The sequence below is a fragment of the Carcharodon carcharias genome, chromosome 18 (assembly GCF_017639515.1).
Source record: "Carcharodon carcharias isolate sCarCar2 chromosome 18, sCarCar2.pri, whole genome shotgun sequence".
NCBI lineage: Eukaryota > Metazoa > Chordata > Chondrichthyes > Lamniformes > Lamnidae > Carcharodon > Carcharodon carcharias.
In genome coordinates this window covers 40,433,451-40,456,852 of record NC_054484.1, presented here as the reverse complement: position 1 = coordinate 40,456,852, position 23,402 = coordinate 40,433,451, and the positions used below count along the sequence as shown (strand labels likewise).

At 41.7% G+C, this 23,402-nt stretch overlaps 1 protein-coding gene across 1 annotated transcript in view; it reads left to right on the top strand.

Moving 5' to 3' along the window:
• Nucleotides 1-23,402, top strand: part of LOC121290439 (suppressor of tumorigenicity 14 protein homolog) — an 88,360-nt gene that overhangs the window by 23,944 nt on the left and 41,014 nt on the right. The window contains exons 3-7 of the mRNA XM_041210877.1: nt 8,553-8,620; nt 11,877-12,076; nt 12,187-12,225; nt 20,053-20,272; nt 21,297-21,439. Of these exons, the coding sequence (XP_041066811.1) occupies nt 8,553-8,620; nt 11,877-12,076; nt 12,187-12,225; nt 20,053-20,272; nt 21,297-21,439 (670 nt within the window). The remainder of the gene's footprint in view (nt 1-8,552; nt 8,621-11,876; nt 12,077-12,186; nt 12,226-20,052; nt 20,273-21,296; nt 21,440-23,402) is intronic.

The following is a 23,402-nucleotide window of genomic DNA, read 5'->3' as shown; positions in this document are numbered from 1 at the left end:
AAACTGAACCTGAGATTTGGAAACCAGAACTGCTGGACAGACTGAAACTGGTTGAGGCTATATAAAGTTATGCAGAGCCATCCAAATAGTAGTTGCTGCTTGGAACTGTTGTGTGAAGTTTCCAGCTTACTGAGAGAAGATAGCCAGAGTAAATGACAGATAGACCTGCACTGTAAGCAGAGTAAAAGGCTAGCTTCATCATTCACCGAGTGGAATGTGGGTGAGGCTTAATCTCAGTTAAATGTTGTGAGGGAACAGAAGCTGAAAAATTGCCTAGCTTCAAACTAGTGAAAGAACCTCACAGAGCCTTGTGGTAAAGAAAGCAACCAGCAGAGTAACTTGGAAGCAAAGGAAAAGCATCCAGAACAAGGGACTGAAGTATCCACAGTCAGGAGGTAGTAAATAAATGTCTTACCTCTGAGAATAGCTGGAACTGAGGAGAAGGAAAAAACAGTTTCCAGTGGACTGTGGCATACTTCTGGGTGGTTGGAACAGAAGCAAATAGCTCTAAGATATCATTAAGTATAAGAAAATTCTTGGGGGAAGGTAAGAAGTAAAACTGAGTGCATAACATGCGTAGGTATAAACAATATTAAGTTAATGGTGCTGTTTTTGTATCATATGCAACAATAAAGTTTGTGTTTTTGCTAAATAAAAAGAAATCTCGTGACGTAGTTCTGTAGGTTAAAATGAGGTGTTTGGATTTCTCTTTAAATGTGAACCATCGCTAACTGGACCGTAACACCAGGGTGAGTAAAGCAGCGCGCCGTGTGTTGGCTCTGCTTTCCTGGTTGGCACCCGTCAGCTGCTGTATGCAATACACCCTTGCCCCTTGTCCAGTCCCTTCCCACCTACATCCGTGATTCCTCTGACACCTTACGTCACATCAACAATTTCCAGTTCCCTGGCCCCTATCGCTTCCTCTTCACCATGGACGTCCAATCCCTCTACACCTCCATCCCCCACCAGGATGGTCTGAGGGCCCTTAGCTTCTTCCTCGAACAGAGGCCCGAACAATCCCCATCCACCACTACTCTCCTCCGTCTGGCTGAACTTGTTCTCACGCTGAACAATTTCTCCTTCAACTCCTCTCACTTCCTCCAAATAAAAGGTGTGGCTATGGGTACCCGCATGGGCCCCAGCAATGCCTGTCTCTTTATGGGGTATGTGGAACATTCCTTGTTGCAGTCCTACTCCGGCCCCCTTCCACAACTCTTTCTCCGGTACATCGATGATTATTTTGGTGCCACTTCATGCTCTCGTCAGGACTTGGAAAAATTTATTAATTTTGCTTCCAATCTCCACCCCTCCATCATGTTCACGTGGTCCATCTCTGACACTTCCCTTCCCTTCCTTGACCTCTCTGTCTCAATCTCTGGTGATAGACTGTCCACCAATATCCATTACAAACCCACCGACTCCCACAGCTATCTCGACTACAGCTCCTCACACCCCACTTCCTGTAAGGACTCCATCCCATTCTCTCAGTTCCTTCGCCTCCGTCGCATCTGTTCCGATGATGCTACATTCAAAAACAGTTCCTCTGACATGTCCTCCTTCTTCCTTAACCGAGGTTTTCCACCCACGGTCGTTGACAGGGCCCTCAACCGTGTCCGGCCCATCTCCCGCGCATCCGCCCTCACTCCTTCTCCTCCCTCCCAGAAACATGATAGGGTCCCCCTTGTCCTCACTTATCACCCCACCAGCCTCCGCATTCAAAGGATCATCCTCCGCCATTTCCGCCAACTCCAGCATGATGCCACCACCAAACACATCTTCCCTTCACCCCCCTTATCGGCATTCCGTAGGGATCGCTCCCTCCGGGACACCCTGGTCCACTCCTCCATCACCCCCTACTCCTCAACCCCCTCCTATGGCACCACCCCATGCCCACGCAAAAGATGCAACACCTGCCCCTTCACTTCCTCTCTCCTCACCGTCCAAGGACCCAAACACTCCTTTCAAGTGAAGCAGCATTTCACTTGCATTTCCCCCAACTTAGTCTACTGCATTCGTTGCTCCCAATGTGGTCTCCTCTACATTGGAGAGACCAAACGTAAGCTGGGCGACCGCTTTGCAGAACACCTGCGGTCTGTCCGCAAGAATGACCCAAACCTCCCTGTCGCTTGCCATTTTAACACTCCACCCTGCTCTCTTGCCCACATGTCTGTCCTTGGCTTGCTGCATTGTTCTAGTGAAGCCCAACGCAAACTGGAGGAACAACACCTCATCTTCCGACTAGGGACTTTACAGCCTTCCGGACTGAATGTTGAATTCAACAACTTTAGGTCGTGAGCTCCCTCCCCCATCCCCACCCCCTTTCTGTTTCCCCCTTCTTTTTTTTTCCAATAAATTATAAAGATTTTCCTTTTCCCACCTATTTCCATTATTAAAAAAAAAAACCCACTAGAGCTATACCTTGAGTGCCCTACCATCCATTCTTAATTAGCACATTCGTTTAGATAATATCACCAACTTTAACTTTAACACCTATGTGTTCTATTGTACTATTGTCGTTGACATCTTTTGATGATCTGCTTCTATCACTGCTTGTTTGTCCCTACAACCACACCCCCCCCTCCACCTCTCTATCTCTCCGCCCCCCACACACACACCTTAAACCAGCTTATATTTCAACTCTTTCCTGGACTCGAACTCAAGTTCTGTCGAAGGGTCATGAGGACTCGAAACGTCAACTCTTTTCTTCTCCGCCGATGCTGCCAGACCTGCTGAGTTTTTCCAGGTAATTCTGTTTTTGTTTTGGATTTCCAGCAAACGCAGTTTTTTTGTCTTTACCCTTGTCTTGACCTTGGCTGCAGTGTCCCAGAGGCATTGCCAGTAGGTCAGTGTATGGTCAAGAATAATGCCAAAAAATTTTGGCAGTGGGTCGTGGGTGAGTAGGCGGCCACAGAACTGGACATGAAGTTCTTCTCTGGCCTTCAAGTTGCTCAGGTGGAAGGCTGAACCAACACCTACAGTTTTGGCATTGTTTGGTCAAAGTCTCCACTTTCTGAAATAGGGTTTCAAGGGGTTTAGAGTGCATGTATGTAATTGCATGGAACATGGTAAATAAGGTTGGTGAGCTGCAGACACAAATAGCCACTTGGGAATATGATGTTGCAGCAATAATGGGAATCTGGCTCACAAAGAGGCTGGACTAGCTACTAAATATCTCTGGATTCAAGGTGTTTAGGAAAGAAAGTGAAGGAGGAAGGGAGGAGGGATGGCATTAGTGACTAAGGAGATTATAATAGTGTTTGAGAGAGAGGATGTCCTGGAGCAATCAAGGACAGAGTTTACTTGGTTAGAGTTAAGAAACAATGGAGGTGCTTTACACTACTGGGTGTATTCTGTGGGCCACCATCTAAAGGGAAAGATACAGAAGAACAAATTTGCTGTGAAATTAGAGAGGAGCAATAAATACAGAACATTGATAACAGATTATCTTAATATAAACTGGGATAAGAATAGCGTACAGGACAGAAAGGGAGAAAAGTTTCTGAAGTATGTTCAGGAGAATTTTCTTGATCAGTACGTTTCCCACCCAGTGAGGAAGGAAACTTTGCTGGATCTGGTTCTGGGGAATGAGGTGGCTCAAGTGATTCAAATGGGTCAAGTGTCAGCAGGGAAAAATTGAGGAGCAGTGATTATACTATCATGAGGTTTAAATTAGCGATGGAAAAAGACAAGGAGCAATCTAGAGTAAAAATACATTATTAGAGGAAGGCCTTAATAGGTTGATAATAGACCTGTCCTGGATAAATTGGAATGAAAGATTGACAGACAAAACTGTAATTGAACAATGGGCTACCTTTAAAGAGGAGATGGTTCAGGCACTGTCAAGCTACATTCCTAGAAGGGGGAAAGGTAGGGCAACCAAAACCAAAGCTCCTTGTATGACGAAAAAGATAGAGAGTAAGATGAAACAGATAAAGATTGCCTGTGACAGATGTCAAGTTGATGATAAAAGTGAGAAACAGGATGAATATAGAAAGTTTGGAGGGACAGTGAAAAGGGAAAGAAAAGAAGCAAAGAGAGAATATGAGAAAAGGCTGGCAACTGACATAAAGTGGGCTCCTAAAGTCTTCTATAGGCATATAAGTAGTTAAAGTGCAGTATGAGGAGCGGTGGTTACATTAGGGACCAAAATTGGATGTATGCATGTCAGCAGAGGGCATGGCTGAGGTATTAAATGAATGCTCTGCATCTACCTTTACCAAGGAAGAAGCCGCTGTGATAGAGGAGGTGGTTAAGATACTGGATGGGCTAAAAGAGAAAAAGAGGAGGTATTAGAAAGGCTGACTATGCTTAGAGTTGATAAGTTACCAGGACCAGATGGATGCATCCAAGAATGCTGAGGGAATTAATGGCAGAAATTGTGGAGGCACTGGCCATAATCTTCCAATCCTCCTTAGACCTGGTGGTGGTGCCAGATGACCGGAGAATTGCAAATGTTACACCCTTGTTCAAAAAGGGTATAAGAATAAACACAGCAACTATAGGCCAGTCAGTTGAATCTTGAGTTGATGAGGCTAATGTGGTTTAAGTGGTGTATATGGACTTCCAAAAGGCATTAGATAAAGTGCCACATATTGCTGGCAAAATTGAGACCTATGGAATAAAAAGACCAGTGGCAGCATGGATATGAAGTTGGCTGAGTAAAAGGAAACATAGGGCAGTGGTAAATTGTTTTTCAGACTGGAGGAAGGTATACAGTGGGGTTCCCCATGGGTTAGTACTAGGACCACTGCTTTTATTGATATGACTTAGGCTTGGAGGTATTGGGCACAATTTCAAAATTTGTGAATCACACAAAAGTTGGAAGTATTGTGAACTGTGTGGTGGATAGTGATAGCTTTCAAGAGGACGTAGACAGGCTGGCGGATTAGGGGGGCAAATGGCAGATGAAATTTAATACAGAGAAATGTGAAGTGATGTAGTTGATAGCAAGAATAAGGAGAAGCACTATAAAGTAAGGAGCACAATTCTAAAGGGGGTGCAGTACCAGAGAGACTTGGGGTATATATGCACAAATTTGGTGACAGGGCAGGTTGGGAAAGTGATTAATGAGGCACACAGGATTCTGGGCTTTATACATAGAGTACAAAAGCAAGGAAGTTATGATGAACCTTTATAAAACATTGGTTTGGCCTCAACTGGAATATTGTTCCATATTCTGCGCACCACATTTAGGAAGAATGTGAAGACTATGGACGATGCAGAAAAGATTTATGAGAATGATTCTAGGAGTGAGGGACTGTGGTTATAAGAATAGATTAGAGAAACTAAGATTGTTCTCCTTAGAGAAGAGAAGATTGAGAGGAAATTTGACCAAAGTGTTCAAGTGTTTTAGGCAAGGTTGAGAGAAACTGTTTTCTTTGGCAGAGGGGTTGAGAACCAATGGGCACAGATTTATGGTGTTTAACTAAAGAATGAGAGGCAACATGAGAGAACCTTTTTTTTTTGCTCCAGTCAGTGGTTAGGACAGGACCCTCAACCGTGTCCGGCCCATCTCCCGCGCATCCGCCCTCACGCCTTCTCCTCCCTCCCAGAAACATGATAGGGTCCCCCTTGTCCTCACTTATCACCCCACCAGCCTCTGCATTCAAAGGATCATCCTCCGCCATTTCCGCCAACTCCAGCATGATGCCACCACCAAACACATCTTCCCTTCACCCCCCTTATCGGCATTCCATAGGGATCGCTCCCTCCGGGACACCCTGGTCCACTCCTCCATCACCCCCTACTCCTCAACCCCCCCCATGGCACCACCCCATGCCCACGCAAAAGATGCAACACCTGCCCCTTCACTTCCTCTCTCCTCACCGTCCAAGGACCCAAACACTCCTTTCAAGTGAAGCAGCATTTCACTTGCATTTCCCCCAACTTAGTCTACTGCATTCGTTGCTCCCAATGTGGTCTCCTCTACATTGGAGAGACCAAACGTAAACTGGGCGACCGCTTTGCAGAACACCTGTGGACTGTCTGCAAGAATGACCCAAACCTCCCTGTCGCTTGCCATTTTAACACTCCACCCTGCTCTCTTGTCCACATGTCTGTCCTTGGCTTGCTGCATTGTTCCAGTGAAGCCCAACGCAAACTGGAGGAACAACACCTCATCTTCCGACTAGGGACTTTACAGCCTTCCGGACTGAATATTGAATTCAACAACTTTAGGTCGTGAGCTCCCTCCCCCATCCCCACCCCCTTTCTGTTTCCCCCTTCCTTTTTTTTTCCAATAAATTATAAAGATTTTCCTTTTCCCACCTATTTCCATTATAAAAAAAACCCCACTAGAGCTATACCTTGAGTGCCCTACCATCCATTCTTAATTAGCACATTCGTTTAGATAATATCACCAACTTTAACTTTAACACCTATGTGTTCTATTGTACTATTGTCGTTGACATCTTTTGATGATCTGCTTCTATCACTGCTTGTTTGTCCCTACAACCACACCCCCCCCTCCACCTCTCTATCTCTCCGCCCCCCACACACACACCTTAAACCAGCTTATATTTCAACTCTTTCTTGGACTCGAACTCAAGTTCTGTCGAAGGGTCATGAGGACTCGAAACGTCAACTCTTTTCTTCTCCGCCGATGCTGCCAGACCTGCTGAGTTTTTCCAGGTAATTCTGTTTTTGTTCTGGAATGCACTGCCTGAGAGGTTGGTAGGAGCACATTCAATTGTGACTTACAAAATGCACCTGATGATAAAAATGTGAAGGGTTATGGGGAAAGAGTGGAGGTGTGGGACTGGCTGAATTGTTCTTGCAGAGCGCTAGTATGCTCTCACCAGGCCAAATGGCTACCTTCTGTGCTGTTCTTTGATTCCAATGGCCATGAATTATCCATCCCTCAATCCTATGTAGATTGGGTAACTGCTGTAGGAAGTAGAAATATGCTCCCCATCATTGAATGAAGCTCTGGTCATGATGGACAACAAAGGAATGTTCAGAATAGCTGGATTTAAATTTCATCTGCCATTTGTTCCCCTATTCCCCTCTCACTGAGGTGGAAGGTTAGTGCTTGGTAATGAATTACACTACGCTAACTTAGGGACATAAGAATTGTGACCTATTTGAAGGAAGAGTAGTTCTCTCCACATGGAAATAAAATCTGAAGGTGTGGGAAGTTTGGGGGTGGGGTGGGCGTGGCTTCAGGGAGGCAGAGCCTCTGCAAGTGAGCTTTTGGTGGCTTGGAGGTGGAAATCTGTTTCACCCCACTGAAAACACCAGCAATGGTCACTTTGAACTTCACCAAAAGTAATTTTAGCTCCTGACCTTTGGAGATCCAGTCCTGAATATTGACCTGGATGCTGAGATGGGCCTCACTTTATCAAAATTGGACAGGGGATTGACTAGAATATAAAATTTGTGACAAGGTCAAGGTTTTTTTTTGGACACCACTGGCTTAAAAGATGTGAAAATCATCCAAAATATGAAGAGATTAATCAATGATGTATTTTAATTTGGATAAATATAAGGTTATGCACATTTAAGAAGAAAATACAAAATGTAGACAAATATTAATAAAGATGTAAATAAAACATTTTTGGGTGTAAACATGTTCATGCATTTTTATAAGATTTCCCTGACTTGTCCACTAATGTTAAAGTAGAAAAGCAAAAGGACCCCTGCAGATGTTCACTTTTATGTGTTCAAGTTCCATTTCTGGATATAGACATGAGGGTGTAATTCCACAGAAGTTTAAATGCTTATCTGCTGACACTAAGGAAAACAAACGGGAGAATCTCAGTGGAAAGTTACCCCTGTTTTCTGGAATGACACTCCAGTGCAATACTGAGAGAGTTCTGCACAAATAGAAGTGTAATTCTTTGGTTGTGAAGTTAACTAGCATCTCTGTCCATTCGGGTAGACTTTAAAGGTAGGGTTGGATGGGGTAAAATGAGTCTTTTTTTATTGAGTAGAGTAGGCCTATATTCTCTGGAGTTTAGAAGAACGAGTGATTATGTCTTTGAAATGTATAAAATTCTTGGAGGGCTTGATAAGGTAGATGCTGATAAGCTCTTTTTCTGAACAGGAGAGTTGAGAACTGGGTGCCACTGCCTCAATATGACCAGTTGACCACTTAAGAGTGAGTGGGAAGAAATTTCTTCACTCAGGTAGTTATGAATCTTTGGAATTCTCTATCCCAGAAGGCGGTGGATGCTCAGTCATTGAGGCAATGGATCTTGGGATCGGGCAGCAAAATGGAGTTGAGGTAGATGACGATCCATTCTCTTATTGAATGGTGGAATAGGCTTGGGAGTCCCTATGCCCTATTCTTGTTCCTATTTTTTATGAATGTCCATTTTTATTTATCTGAAACTTGGTTAAAAAAAACCAACCATACTTTTAATTAGAGGCAGGATTAAAATGAACATGACTCAGTACTTAAATAAAATTATATTTACCTGGGATATTTGGTTGTCTCTAACAGAGATTGAATGCACTGGTTTGAATCCATGATAGGGCAAACTGAACAAAACTTATCAAAAGAAATGGCCCTCATTCATTCCATAGTTTCTTACTCTCTCTTCAACTGTTAGTTTTCAGAACTGTATGAACCATCTATATTGGGAAAATATTATCTGAAATCTGTCATCACTGCATTTAGGTGAGTACAGGAATATTTTAAATTTCTTTGTATAATTCTGAGTCAGTTTTGTTCTGAGTTTATTGAAATTCAAATTTATTTTTAAGCAAGGTATAATCCATAATTAATTGATAATGTAAATGTGTTTTATGTTAAAAATCATCAATTTATGTTATACAGCTAAACATTTATCTATACACTGTTGTGATCAGGTGAGGAGAGATGGAATGGCTCCTCTCGTTTCCCACTCCTCATTTGCCCTCAACGGATTTTGTTTAAAGGATATGTTTGCCAATTCAGTGAGTGTTTAGCAGTTTACGTGTTGTCATTGTAAAAGGCACAAACAGACAGGTTTCTTTGAGTTTTTCTTTAAAAGAAAAAGAGGATAGTTTTTATTATACTTAATCCAGACTAAATAAAATAATAAAAATGCTCCAATTTTCAAACATGCACATTCAGGTTCACATATACAAAAATAGATTATAAAATGTGATGATAGATTAAGTGATATTTTGTAAGATCTATTAAAGGTTAAATTTATACGGCTCTCGTGAGTTGATGCCTTGGGCAGATCCAGGGTAGCTTGGTGGTCCTTTTGATTTTGGTGTTGAGGTGGTTTAAAGATGTAGACAGACGATTTATCTTTTCTTCTGAGGCAGAAGCTAATGGGTTGAGTTTTAAAAAAAATCTGACTGAGGCACATCGATAGTCAAACAGCAGACAGAGTTTGAGCTTGTAAGATAGATAGGGAGAGAGAGGGAGGCCCACACAGGGGTGTTACCACTTTGGCGTCTTTTCTGCTTCTATCTCTGGCCTGGAGAAAAGAGTTTCTTAAAACCTGACCAGGAAAACTGGCCCTCAGAAATTAGCAATTAAGAAATAATTTGGTATAGCCCAGCATACATATTAAAAATATTTCATTGCATTTGTCTGAAAAATATCTATCCTATAAAGTATCATGTCACATGAGTGCTCTGCCCAAAGGCAGGTCCTTGGCACATTGTTTGCTGATGCTTCATCCTGAGCTGGTTTTTTGCTAATTTTTTGACAGTGGTGGTTTGCCATTGCCTTCCGCTCTCGAGCAGGGCAAGGAGGCAGGTCCCAAGTCTATCTCAGCCGGAATGGGAATCGATCCAATGCTGGTGGCATAGTTCTGAATCATATGTTAGTCAAATGAACGAACCAGCACCCATCTATAAAGTATACCTACAAAATTGAACTCTCTCCAGTGAAGTGCTTTGAAGTGCTTAAGAGACATGATAAGACCTCACTTCACATGTTCATCTTAGGACAAAACTATGTTTACCATGGCAAAGTATTAAATCCCAAGTGTTCTACATAAATACAAATTTTAACAAGACAAATTAATGATGGAGTCACCTGAGACAATAGTACCAGTTGGCAATTGACCCATTGGGCCATATCTAACGTTATGCTCATTTTGGACCGGGAAGACCAAAGAAAAACATCAGATTTTAAAAATCATAAAGTTCCCTTGATAATGATGTACAGATCCCTTAGCTCCAAGTTCTGTGCTACTCTACCAATACCTGTACATTTGCTTTTGGATCAAGATTTTTCCACCCACCCTACATTGATTTTTGGACAAACTAGGGTGCTGTTGGAGGGGCAGAGATGTTACTGCAAAATGGATGTGAATGCCCTTCTCCAGATCCCTATCTATTCCCATGGCCCTCCTGGTTCCTGATAGAAGTGGCTGGTGATGTACAACGCACCCATACATTGATCGGTGTGCTTTAGTGGTGCTGCAAAGATGAAAGTACATTGTGGTGTCCAGGTTTGAATTTAAAAAAAAAAGCATATCTAGTCAATCACAGCTATGATGCCAAATTCAAAAATGTTAAACAGTTGAACTGGCAACTCAAAGACTGGGAACAATGCTATCATGAGGCAGGCTTCTGAAACCTGTTATATATAGCCTGTCATCCATCCTGCAGGTGACTTAGTCAGAGAAGGCCAGAATTATGCAAATAGTACCCTAGACCACAAAATTGGCAAGGATCGGGCTCAACTTTGTGATGTGCTGGAGATTTGCCCATTTCTATAAAAGCATAAAATCTAGACTCTAGTACTAAAACAAACTAATCAACCACACTCTTAATGCATATATAATACATTCTACATGAAACAAATAGTCAAATGTCAATAAAGTAGTTTTTTTGTGCATAAAATGCAAAATGATGACTGTTAGGCGTTGTAGCAAATCTACCTGGCTTTATCAATATAAGGGAATACCATTAGTTTGAGAGGAGATGGTAAGACATTAAGCCATTGACATATTCCTATTTGATCACAAGTCAATGATTTTGAAGGCCAGAACTGTACTGTGTGGTGGTCCCATCTCTTCCTGATTGCATTTTCTTCTAGACTGTCCCAGGCTCTGGTGTCTCTGCTTCCTACCAGTTAGTGCAAGATCTCAGGCATCAACTCTGGTCTCTCCACTCCATCCCAGCACTAGATTCCTCTCCCCTCCTTGCCCCTTGCAGCCCAGTCCCTGACTTCTGGGGTAGGCTGAGCACATACTGTACTCCAGCCCCTTACCTTATCTTGCCTTTCACTGACATATATTGAAGTCAATCTTGAATGCAGAAATTTGTTGCTGTGACTATGGTTATGGATCCAGCAAAACAGCAAGAGGATCACCAGGTCTTTTGTACAGATTGGCCTTCCTGTCTAATTGTACCCAACCTTTGCCTTTCTGGCTGTCATCTCTGCCTCCTATCCACCCCTCCCTGCCAAACCCCTCCACGCCCACTTACTGCTTCATATCCAGAAAAAAGTAATAATCATTTCTGTGATGGTGAGGGGTTGAAGTGCCAAGTTTGTTTTTCTAAGACTTCATGGGAAGTGAGAGGAAAAGAAGTGCATGAAAGTAATACCGAAAGGAGAGAGGGAAATTGAGACAGTGTGTAGGGGACATACTTTTAGAAAGATTGAGAAAAAACTGCAGAGACCAACTGAGAAATAGAGGTAACAATGAGAGAAACTCAAATGGATTAAGAAAAAGGAAGATGGAAAAAGTGGAAGATAAAGAGAAAAACAAAAGGAGCACATATTGGGAGCTTGAGTGTGTGCCTAAATTCCTAAAAGGTGCTACTGATATGCAAAGCTCAGTATCAGGGACATGAAGGTTAAAAATATGCAGCTAGCATTTGGTCACCAGTTTCTACGTCGATTCCTCCTGGTGAATGAAGTTGTTTTCAGTTACATACATGTGAAAGTTCTGACACCCATTGCTCTTCTGTTGCTGTTGCAGTGAAGGAGAAGAAGGGCTCCGGGCTTATTATTGGAATAAATTCTCAGCTCCGGAGAATATAGCACACTTCATCAAAAATGCAACCACATCTAACTTGCAACAAGTTAATGGCAAAAAGCTGAAAGTGCCCATGGCGAACTCTTCTGAAGAGATCTCCTCCACCGAAGAAGATTTTGATGTTTACACAGTTGAACAGTTTGGTAGTGTTTCTCTTTATGCAAATTGAAGATTTGTGCAGTAAGTCTGATAATTCCAAATTCTGCTTCTGTGTATTCTTTTCAGATCTCACTATCTTTTCAACTTTTTACAGCTTCTGGATCTGAAGAATATGACTTGACAGTAAAGTCAGGTAAGGATTTTTTGAAACTTACCATTACTATTAATGTATCCTATTAACAGACATAAATAAAATAAAAGAAGAATGCATATCTACATGGATGGTATGATCACTACCCAACATATTTGGGAGTGACTTCATATAGGACTTCATCCTTCTAGGAACATCTGAAGAAAACAGCGGCAAAGGTCAAAACCAGAACAACCTACTAACCAAATTTGCTGGATCTCCGTGGAGTGCTGCTGCCATAACACTCCAGATCTCAGTATTTGCCCTATCATACCCTGCAGCAGAGTACTGTGCACCAGTCTGGCAAAGGTCATCACACACACATCTTGTTGAAACTTAGTTGAACGCAACAATGTGTATCATAACTGGAACCTGCCACTCAATACCAGTCTCCTGGCTTCCTGTCCTCATAAACATCACTCTGCCACACATCTGTCAACTGATGAAACCTCATGAGCTGGTTTAAACCATCCATGATGCACCTCACTACCATTCCATGATGACCTGTCCAATCCACCTACTGTCCGGCTTCCATCTTGGCGTCCAATATGGAACAGCCTTCCTGAGCAAGATCAGCCAGCAGAAATCCCCTGATCAAGGAATGGGAAACACAGGAAGTCAAAAACAAGTTCCTTTTGGCAAACCCCATCTGTCAAATGGCAGGCTTTGAACTACCATGGCGAGAGTGGTGCTTGCTAAACAGATTCACAACAAGCCTGGGCCCCTTTGCAGCCAACCTCCACTGCTGGGGCGTCAGTACAAACTCCTTAAGCACTTGTGGAGAGAGACAAACAATGCTGCACATTACCGAGGAGTGTCTCCTCTACAGACTAAGTGGTGGACTAATACCCTTAAACTCAGCAAATGAGGAGGCTGTCACTTGGCTTTGGAGATTTGCATTTACTAAATAAAATAACAGACATAGATATTAATTCATATAAATGGGTCCTTCCATCATTATTACAAGAGGACAGATTTGGATTTCAGGTGATGATCAGGCTTCATTGGTGGGCCATACACACATTCGCAGTGGTCATAGCAGCCTGCCTGATTGGTTGGGGGCAAGATAAGATTTTTACTGGTTCTGGCACAAACTTTAGAGGGTGAATGAATACATCTCTTAAAAAGACACGTCATGTCATCCAGAGCTGATTATAGCTGGTGCAGCAAAGGATGTCAAAGACAAGAGCTCTGAGGTTCAACGACACAGTGATAGTCCACGTGGAGGAGGTGAAGTCCTCTTCTGCTCCAATGGCACCAGATTCCCTAAACAGACTTGAAAGCAAACCTGGATAGAAGAGGTTTAAGTGTTAAATGCTGGACCATCATCCCAAGGATGTGGGTTCAGTGCTGCAAGAGGTTCAACAATCTGTCTAGGACAGCAAGGGTGAAAATGATATCTTGCTATCTCAATCTCTGTGCATTAGACCTTGCCTCAGAAGTTTTTGCTCCCCATTGCAGCACTAAAAAATTTTCTTTCTTCCATTCCACACTGCACCATTTTTCCTTCTTGTTACATCCACACAGTAGCCTGCTGTTGATGCTTGCAAACCAGATGCATACAGTAAACTATGCTCACCTAGTCACACCAGCAAGGCCTTTTATTCTTCTGGTAACTGCTAAAATTTTCCTTGCTGTAGGTATTTTGTTGCACATGACCGCCTCCCTATCCTTCCCCCAGATTGCGACTTTGCCCTCTCAGCACGCACTCTAGATGAACACGCCAAACCTGCATCACATAGATGGAGGAGGAATCCATACTCATTAATAGATGAAGACAGCTCAGGAGTTATGGCGTGGCAAGGCTGGAAGCAAATTTAATCACGGTTTCCTATTTTTTTATTTTACCGTTTCTTTTTCCTTTGGAGCCATACATACAGGTATCCTGGTGCTGCTTGCTATCTTGCCAGATAACCTTTCTCCTGCCATACTGATTCATGTCCCTTTCCTGTTCCTCCACGTTCTCCCCATTACCTGGACCCACAAGAGAAGACTGGAAGGGAAATAGCCTGCCAGAAGAAGCATCACTTGCTGCACACTTCACAATCAACAGTACAGAAATCAGCCAGCCTATTGGCTTAGATGGTGAGCTGGAGGGGGAGGTGCAAGGTGATTCATGGAGCCAAGTGAGCAGCGCAGTGATCAGAGGAAGGGGTGGCTCTGAGGGTAATCCCTGAACCTGACTCTGCTGAGGAGTACAGAGATAGCAATTTCAGAGGACCAGCCCGCAAAAGGAAACTTCTTGACATTCGGCAACAATTTTTGGAGGTATTGGGCAGCCTATCAATAGCTGATGCTGCATTGTCTGAGAATATATAGAGGTACAGTTCAAACTTGTACATCGTACTGGCTAGTGACATTAGCACTCGACAGTGCGCCATGGCAGACTGTAGCCAAGTTCTCTGCACAGGGGTCTCTGTGTCTTCAGTTTCTACAGCTTTTCACTGGAGACTCCAGATATGTGTATTTTAACAAATAAAGGAGCATCATAGCTTTTATTCCCAATTTAAGTATTTTTCTCCCTTTCTCTTTTAGGTTTCCCTCCTAGCTGAGGGTAAGCTGTTCCCAGATCTTGCTTGTGTCACTCTTGAGTCAGCCATTGGGAGGTTCTTCAAAGTGACCCAGGTGACATGCCCATTGATTTCTCCCTCTCTCTATGGGAATGTGCCTGGCCTCCTCTTGGTATCTCACTATCAAGGTGCAGGCAAGAATCAGATCTTGTCATATGTGAAATGTAGGTGTGAACCCATATGGCACTGTTGCAAACAATAGCACAGGGGAGCCTACCACATTGTGTCACTGCTTTATCATGAGTATAAAAGAACATGGTACTTTGTCAAGTGTTCTAACTGACAAACATCAGCCTAGTTCTCCCTTTTGAAATATTTTTTCAATTAAACTTGTTTTTCTCCCATTATTATGCAGCTTTTCATGCATAATTTTTCCATCTTGCCAGAGAAAGTTATAGTGCAGTCCAAAGGACTTTGTCCTTGATTATTTAAGAACAATGAATTGTCAACCCTGGACATCTAAAATGTTACAACTGATGTAATTTCACCTTTAATTGTGCTTATACAATTACCCCTTAGTTTGCTCTGACATCAACAGCATTGTAACGTGAACATTGACATTTTTGCTGAAGAAATAATGTAGCTGTAAAATATAATTTTTCTTTAAGATATAATCACCTATCTGTCCAGTAACAATGAATTAATATTGAAGTATATCTTATCAAACCCTCTTATACATTAGAAAGCTATCATCAGTTTATCTTGGGAACTCAAATTCCATAGTTTTCTACAGATGAATTAGACAATTGCTGGTGGAGTGGTCTGACTTTGCAGGCTGGTTGCCAGTTTTGCCAACAGAATAGAGGATGCAGGGAAGGTCTTGTGGTGCAGTGGTAGCACCCCTATCTCTGGGCCGGAAGCTCTGGTTTCAAGTCCCACTTCAGGATTTGATGGCCACAGAAGGTTTGTTCATAATGTAGCCAAACAGGCTGATTATCTGCCTATAAATCCTTCCACTATTCCTGATGGCAGGTGGTAAGTGTGAGAGAGTCAGCTATACTGCAGTACTTGCCAAGCACAATCATGGACCAATCCCTTGCAAGTCCATGGTCACCAATGCTCTCTAAGGGCATGGTACTTGAAGGAGGAGGATTAGAAACTGCACTTCAAAAAGTAAGCAGCATGAAGCACTTTTTGGCAGTTCTAAGACATGTTAAACAAGTGCAAGTCTTTTTCTTTGAGGTACTAGGTTGGTGGCTGCCATCGTCATGCTGTGCTGATTATGTAAAGTAGTAACTTTCAACCATAACTGTAAGATAAAAACTGAAAGAAAATGCATTCTCTCCCACTTGTATACAATTATTAATGTTGTGCCTTAATCAATTTGCAGTGTACAGTTTTATAAATGGCTTGTCAGTTGCTTTAAAAAGTTTTTAACAGTAAGTTAAACCCACCGCACAGTCCAGTAGTAAGTTTGGCAATAGTCCAACCAATTTATCAATTATTCCAAGTCAAGCAAGTCATTAAATAAAAACTATTACCAATCTGATTACATCAGTTATGTTGATGCCAAAATCATTATAATACTGTGCAATTTCAGTAATTAGCAGTTTTCAGCCCCAATAATTGGTAATACCTTTGCCAAGTCTAAGTGGAGAAAATTCCATATTACAGCTGAGTTTAGTTCAGTAATCTATTGAATTTTACACCGAGATCAAACAAGCTAATCATGTGAGTAAAATCAAACTTGTTATGACACAGCAGTTAGTGAAGGTTGAGTTGTTTAAATCCCAGAGTGAAACTTGAACAACTGTCATAACCTATATTTTCAACTGGTATGTTTGAGATGCAGCTCTGAATTCAGAAATAAGACCACTAAGCCTCGAGGTTTTTTTTATATAAAACTAAATTAAATATTTATTAATTTAACAGCAAATTAAACACATACACATGTCTACAAATTACAACCATAATAACTTTTAAACAAATCCCCAAATTAATCACTCCCAGGTAAATCTTCACCAAGGCAACAATAACCCATAGACTTTAAACAGACACCAGACAAAGCACATTTGACCTTATGAATTCAAAATGAGGTCCCTTGCAATTTGTTCCCTTTGCAGACATAGTCCTCGGCTTACAGGCTGGTTAGATCTTAAATGCCTCTGTCTCTCATACATAAACTCCTTTCGGTTTACACCTAGCTTCTCCTTTGAATGTAAATTTTCCATTTTATTACTAGGTTTTTTAAAGTTTACCTCTCCTAACAATAATCCTTTCTTTCCACCATTTTATTAGTAATATAAACACATTGCTTGGTGTCTCGCAGGGGGTGCAAGATTTTACCCATTCTTTTGAATGGTTTATTCAACAAATGCAAATTTCATTTTATCTTTTACTCCTTACGTTTACCTTATTAACATCTCAAACTGCTATACATCAAAGCACTCAGACTAGCTGGCTTTAATCCAGTTAAGCCACACACAGACCTTCCTACAATTCCAATTTAAAGTAATTCCCAATAACGTTATAGACATTAATCTCTTCATGACAAACTGAAATGGACTTTGCTGAGAACTGATAACAAATGTTTACTATATGAAATCTTAACTGATGGAATCTTATTGTTGTGCTGTTGTGTCACACTTATGACAATATAATATATAATTATTGGTAGTGGTGAATTGTATATACTCCAAATTCCCTACTTACTGATTAACCTTTTCCTTAAAGCTAGATATGTACACAAATTTAGTATATTATAGAAAAATATAACTCTGTGCACTCTCAGTAAGTTGCTACTGGTTAAGAGTGTATAAACAGCATTTACTATCCTTGGGTAGTACATGTATCTCTGGAAAATCAATAGATAGTTTTATCATCTCTCCTTCACTCTTCTATGTCTTAGATTCCCTTGAGAGCAATGGAGCTGATACTAGTTTCAAGTTCCATCAGCATATGACTTCATGCAGTTAAGAGATAATCAATATCCTCTACAGACTTGAATATCAAATTAAAACCATGCAAGACTTCAAAATGTAGTGATTTCCAGGATACAACACAGTCTTAATCCAATAATGAAATAAAAACAGAAAATGTTGGAAAAACTCAGCAGGTCTGACAGCATCTGTGGAGAGAGAAACAGAGACTGCTGAGTTTTTCCAGCATTTTCTGTTTTTATTTCAGATTTCCAGCATCTGTAGCATTTTGCTTTTATCTTAATCCAATAATGGTTCATTTGGCCATGGTTGTAATTTGAATGTCAGTGGAGTGAAGTAACAGTATTAGCCATAACTCCACTGAGAGACTGGCAGATCCCTTCTGGAATTTAAACCCCACTTTCCCCATTTATTGGGGGAGGCGGGTAGGTTATTTACAAACAAAAGAAAATAGTTTCTTGCCTAACAATATGTCCACTCCCATGGTTTACCAAGGGCACAATTACAAAACTCTCAAGCCCCAGGCAAGGTTATTGATTTAAAAAAATTCTCCTGGAATTTCCTTAGGGATTCTTCACATCGGCCAGCAATACTTTGGAAGAAGCTTGTCAGAAACCTCATTTGCTTGTGTATCAATAATTTCCATTAATGTTCTGCTGGAGTTTAGTGGCCGATTGGGAGAACCATCAAGGAATTTCCCGGTTATCATTTCCCACAGGAATGGTTATTTGGATCAGTTTGACACCTTAAAAAGGTACTAGTGCAATACTTGTGAAGAACCAGAATTAAAGATTGAAGAGATGGTTAATAAGAGTGCTGAACTTTTTGTTTAATGGGAAGTTGTGAAAGAAAATGAATGTTCCCTAAAGCAGGAGATCAACTTGTATGGGAAGGAGTCATAGCCTTTTGTGCTCTGGAGTCTGGATTTCCATTGGTTCTTAAGTTTCTTTTTAAATAAACAAACATTATATTTAATATTGTGTAGCTTTTCAAAACATTGATTCATATTATGGCCTGTAAGAGGGTTTAGTACATGTTGCCTTTCAGCTTACTGATTTCTGCATGAAAATTGTAACCTTCAGAAAGCCAGTGTACGCACTTTGAGTGGGCTTGGGGGTTGGGGATGGTTGATCCGTGCTGAGCAGATTGAAATGAATCCAGGAAAAACTTAACCTGATAGTGGGTAGGAGTGCATGGTTGACCAGCTTCCAAGGGTAGTGCACCTCTGAAAGGTTCATGTGAGTGAACAAACCAGCATTTGTAAATTGCCAAATGGAACAGTCCCTGGTGAAGAAGTTAGTGATTTCACAGGGTTTAAAAATTACATGGAAACATGCAGTGTTAACCAGTCTGTGAAAAATGTAGAAATCTATTAATATACTATACAATTTATTAATAAGTTCTAAGACTTGGCCTTTTTATGTACATTTGCATGGTAGTGTGGCTTCTTAGATGTTTAACAGTTATAAAATGTAAAATAAAATGAAAATTAACCTTGTTAACCAAAATTATGGTATTTTTTGGACCTTTGTTTATACCAGTATTTTAGACTTGATAGAGATATTCAAAATCATGAGAGGTCTGGACAGTGTAGATAGGAAGAAACTGTTCCCACTTGCGAAAGGATCAAGAATGAGAGAACAAAGATTTAAAGTAATTGGCAAAAGAAGCAAAGGCAACATGAGTAAAAGCATTTTCACGCAGTGACTGGTTAAGGTCTAGAGTGCACTACCTGACAGTATTTTTTTGTTCGTTCATGGGCTTTGCTGGCTGGGCCCATCCCTAGTTGCCCTTGAGAAGGTGGTGATGAGTTGCCTTCTTGAACTACTGCAGTCCATATGTTGTGGGTACACCCACAGTGCTGTTAGGGAGGGAGTTCCAGGATTTTGACCTAACAACAGTGAAGGAAGGGTGATATATTTCCAAGTCAGGATGGTGAGCTACTTGGAGGGGAACTTCCAGGTGGTGGTGCTCCCATCTATCTGCTGTCCTTGTCCTTCTAGATGGTAGTGATCGTGGGTTTGGAAGGTGGTGTCAAAGAAGCCTTGGTGAATTCCTGTGTGGTGGAAGCAGGTTCAATCGAGACATTTAAGAGGGAATTAAATTATTATCTGAAAAGGAAGAATGTGCAGGATTATGGGGAGAAGGTGGTGGAAGGGCACTAAGTGAATTGCTCATTCGGCGAGCTGGTGCAGACACGATGGGCCAAATGGCTTCCTTCTGCACTAACAATTCTGTGATTCTGTCATTTTCTTCTATCACTTTGCTTTGGATAGTGTGATAAACCTTTTGCCATTTTAAAATATCTCTGCAAAGTTGAGCACATTATAAATTATGGTGACTATATTCCTTGTGTAAAATGTCCTTCTCTCATTTTGCAGCAATTTCTTTTGATCTATATGCAAAACCAGGCAACAATCGGACGTTGACATTAACACGTCCAAAGAGATCCTATTACCAGTGGCGACTGCGAGTTCCAGCAGGTCATATTGTACATTTGATAATCCTGACCCTACATGGGGCAATTCCGGGAAACTGTGCAATCCATAAACTATCAGCCTATGACTTCCTACTTCCTGTACAGAACAAAATAATAACACGGTAAGACAGCAGACATTTGGTGAACTTTAACTACAATGTTGTTAGGCAGTATGTTCATGCCATGATGGTGTCCAATTTACCTTCCAAGTATTAAACACCTAGTTCCTTTGTGGAGTAAATTTAGTAATTAACCTTCATCTTTTTGACTGCTGGTGTTTCATCAAAAGTAAGTACAGTGGTGCAACAAACATTTTGGTTTAGCCTTGGAGATAAACTGGGACCACCCACTCTGGAAAGCTTTCTGTTGGATCATCGTGCAACAATACCTAGTCCAAAACTTTCTCTTTCCTGGGTTTAGTCTTTGAATCATGATTCTGTAGTGGCATCAGGAATTCTAAACAAAGCATTAAATACACATTCTGTGAATTTCTTCCAGGGTCCTTGCAACCTATTGGTCACCATAAGGGATGATCAATGAAAACACCAGATAGATGTGCAAACAGGGTTTCCGCTGATCTTCCGTTATAGTTACGGCAGCTGAGCTGGAAGACCCCTAAGAAAATTCCCAAGAAGAATTGTTTTCGTGATTCATGCTTGCACCATGTGGGCTTTTATGTGAAGCTGACTGTACTAACTGGTCGCCTGCTTGTAGAAATGATTGTATAAATCTGTTGCACTGAACTTTTTAAATTTTCAGCTGGTACTAAGCATTCCCTCTGGTGGTCTAAATACAGAGAAATGCTAAGGAAATATGAAAATTTGAAGACTATCCACTGTATTCAGGCATTATTGACAATATTTAGCAAAATATGAACTGACATTTAAAATTTTAAAAACTGTGCTGTCAGTGAGTCGTCCAAAGAGCTTCATTGTTAAATAGTCATGGCTAATTTAGTTAAGTTTAATTATGGCAAAGGTTAGATTTTAGGCTTTTATGTTTAAGAATTTTGAAAGTGAAGCAATTCTTCAATCCAAATTTTTAATATAAAAATACATAAATAGGTGAAACTTGCCCAATAAAATAAGCCTATAATTAGCAAAGTACTTATATTACATAAACAAAACTGGTGATTTTGTTTTTTAGTTGGTGTGGATCGCCTGTGACTTGGAATCCTCCTGTTATCAGATTGACTTCATCTGGCAATGTGATGTTGGTGACTTTTTCATCAAATGTACCAAGAGGTGGTTCAGTATTTAAAGCATATTTTGAGGCTATTCGAAAAAGAGGTAGTTTTCAGCAAATTGTTATTCAGAAAGTATTTTGAGCTGTATAACATTAGATCTCTTGGCTTCATTAAAACTTGAATCTTAAATTGGATCAGTCAATGAACAAAAACTACTTTTTTGTGTGTGTGCAGATAAGTATTGTTGATAATGGCAAGAAATAGATTCAACCTAACTGGAGTGTCTTTGTTTGCTTTCAAAATTCAATAATTTAAAAGAAAAATCTAATTAGAATGAGGGAATGAATTTTCTCAAGCTTCTCCTGCCCTGCTGCTGTAACTCCATTCAGCGCTGTTATATACCTGCATCTTTTATCTGTTGTTGTTTCTTTCTCTGTCTCATAGGTGTTAGCAATTAGGATCCAAGATGTGAGGAATTAGTAATTACCTTTACTATCTGCCAGCAAACACAGTTGACTAACTAGTTGATTTAAAATTCAGTTATTATTTTTGAAAATTGAACAAACATTAACAAGAAAGGCAGAATCATCCCAGATTTGCACTGTGTGGTAGCGGTCGGGAAGAAGAATGTTTTTCCCGCCGGCTGCAATAGTGGGTTTTTGCGATGTATTGTCCCAATCCCGCCTCATTAATCATTCCCCGGAAACCTGCCGCTTCGATGGCGAGCGGGCTGTCAATCACCTGCAATGCTGTCACCTCGCAGCTTCATCACGCTGGGAATCGTATTTAAAGTGGAGCCTCTCAGTGCTTCCAGTCCAGAACAGCTGCACAGAAGGTATGGCCCAGAAAGGCAAGAAGACTGCAGCCCCCCAGTTTAGTGACACATTCCTTGAGTACCTTTTGGATGCCGTGAGGGCCCCCTGTGAGGTCTGGCTGCAGGAGGGCCAGCAACATCACCAAACCGGCTTGGTAGGCTGTGGCAGCAGTGGTCAGTGTCAACCCCCTCCAAAAGAGGACAGCCACCCAGTGCCAAAAGAAGATGAATGATCTCCTTCGTTCCGCCAGGGAAGTGACTCTTCTCATCACTTTCAACTCACACTCTCACAAATTCATCACACATCCACAGGAATCTCCCTCACTGCCAGTGCAAGGGACACCACCATTCACTCTGTTAAACACACCTTCATTGTCCTCATCCTGTCCATGGGACCACTCACCACTCACACATGCCAGGCATACTTAATATCTGGCCTGGCAAGCATCCTGCTTACACTCTCTCCATCTGTATTTGTGCAGGACAAGCTGGCACATGACAAGACGGAGATGTCGCAGACTGGTGGAGAAATGCCTGAAATCAAGGTCCTCACAGACTTTGAAAACAGAGCCATCCAGCTGGCCGGTGAAGATCTGGACCGTTCCAGTGCTGATGGTGAGGTTGGAGATGCTCTAACAATGGAGGATCCAGCAGTGCAGAATCCATCAGACAACCATACTGTGAGTCACTTCCCCTGTTCTGCAGTCCCGTGCCATACAGATAGATCTGGGAAACAGCTGACAGAGTCCATGACCCAGGGCCTCCAATCAAGCCCTGAATAAACCTTTGAAGTGGAATCTGAAGGCACCTTCATTGAAGACCCATCACAGTGCTCACCCACACCCCCTACCAGCTCAGAGACACACTGTGGGACGTAGTTTTAGAGTAGACTCGGGATCACAATCTGGTGAGCACCTCACACTGTTTGATCCACAGTAGGGACTTCCCAGGTCTCTAGCACTCAGGGGAATGCTGGAGACCAGAAATCTGCTGAGCCCGACTCAGATGACAAGCCTCCAGCTTGGTCGTACCTCAGTTGCTGCAGGTGCAAAGGTAAGCTTGGGAACATCAGGAAAGGATGTCCGCTGCACTCCTGAGATTGCAAGGCATGATGGAGGAGCCTTCAGTCTGAGGTGATAGCGCCAGCATGCCAATGCACCAAGGTCTACACTGGTAGGAGGGTGGCTACCTTGGAGCCCTTGGTCCAGGACATCACTCCTGCACTGCTACAGGGGCTGAACTCCATCACTGA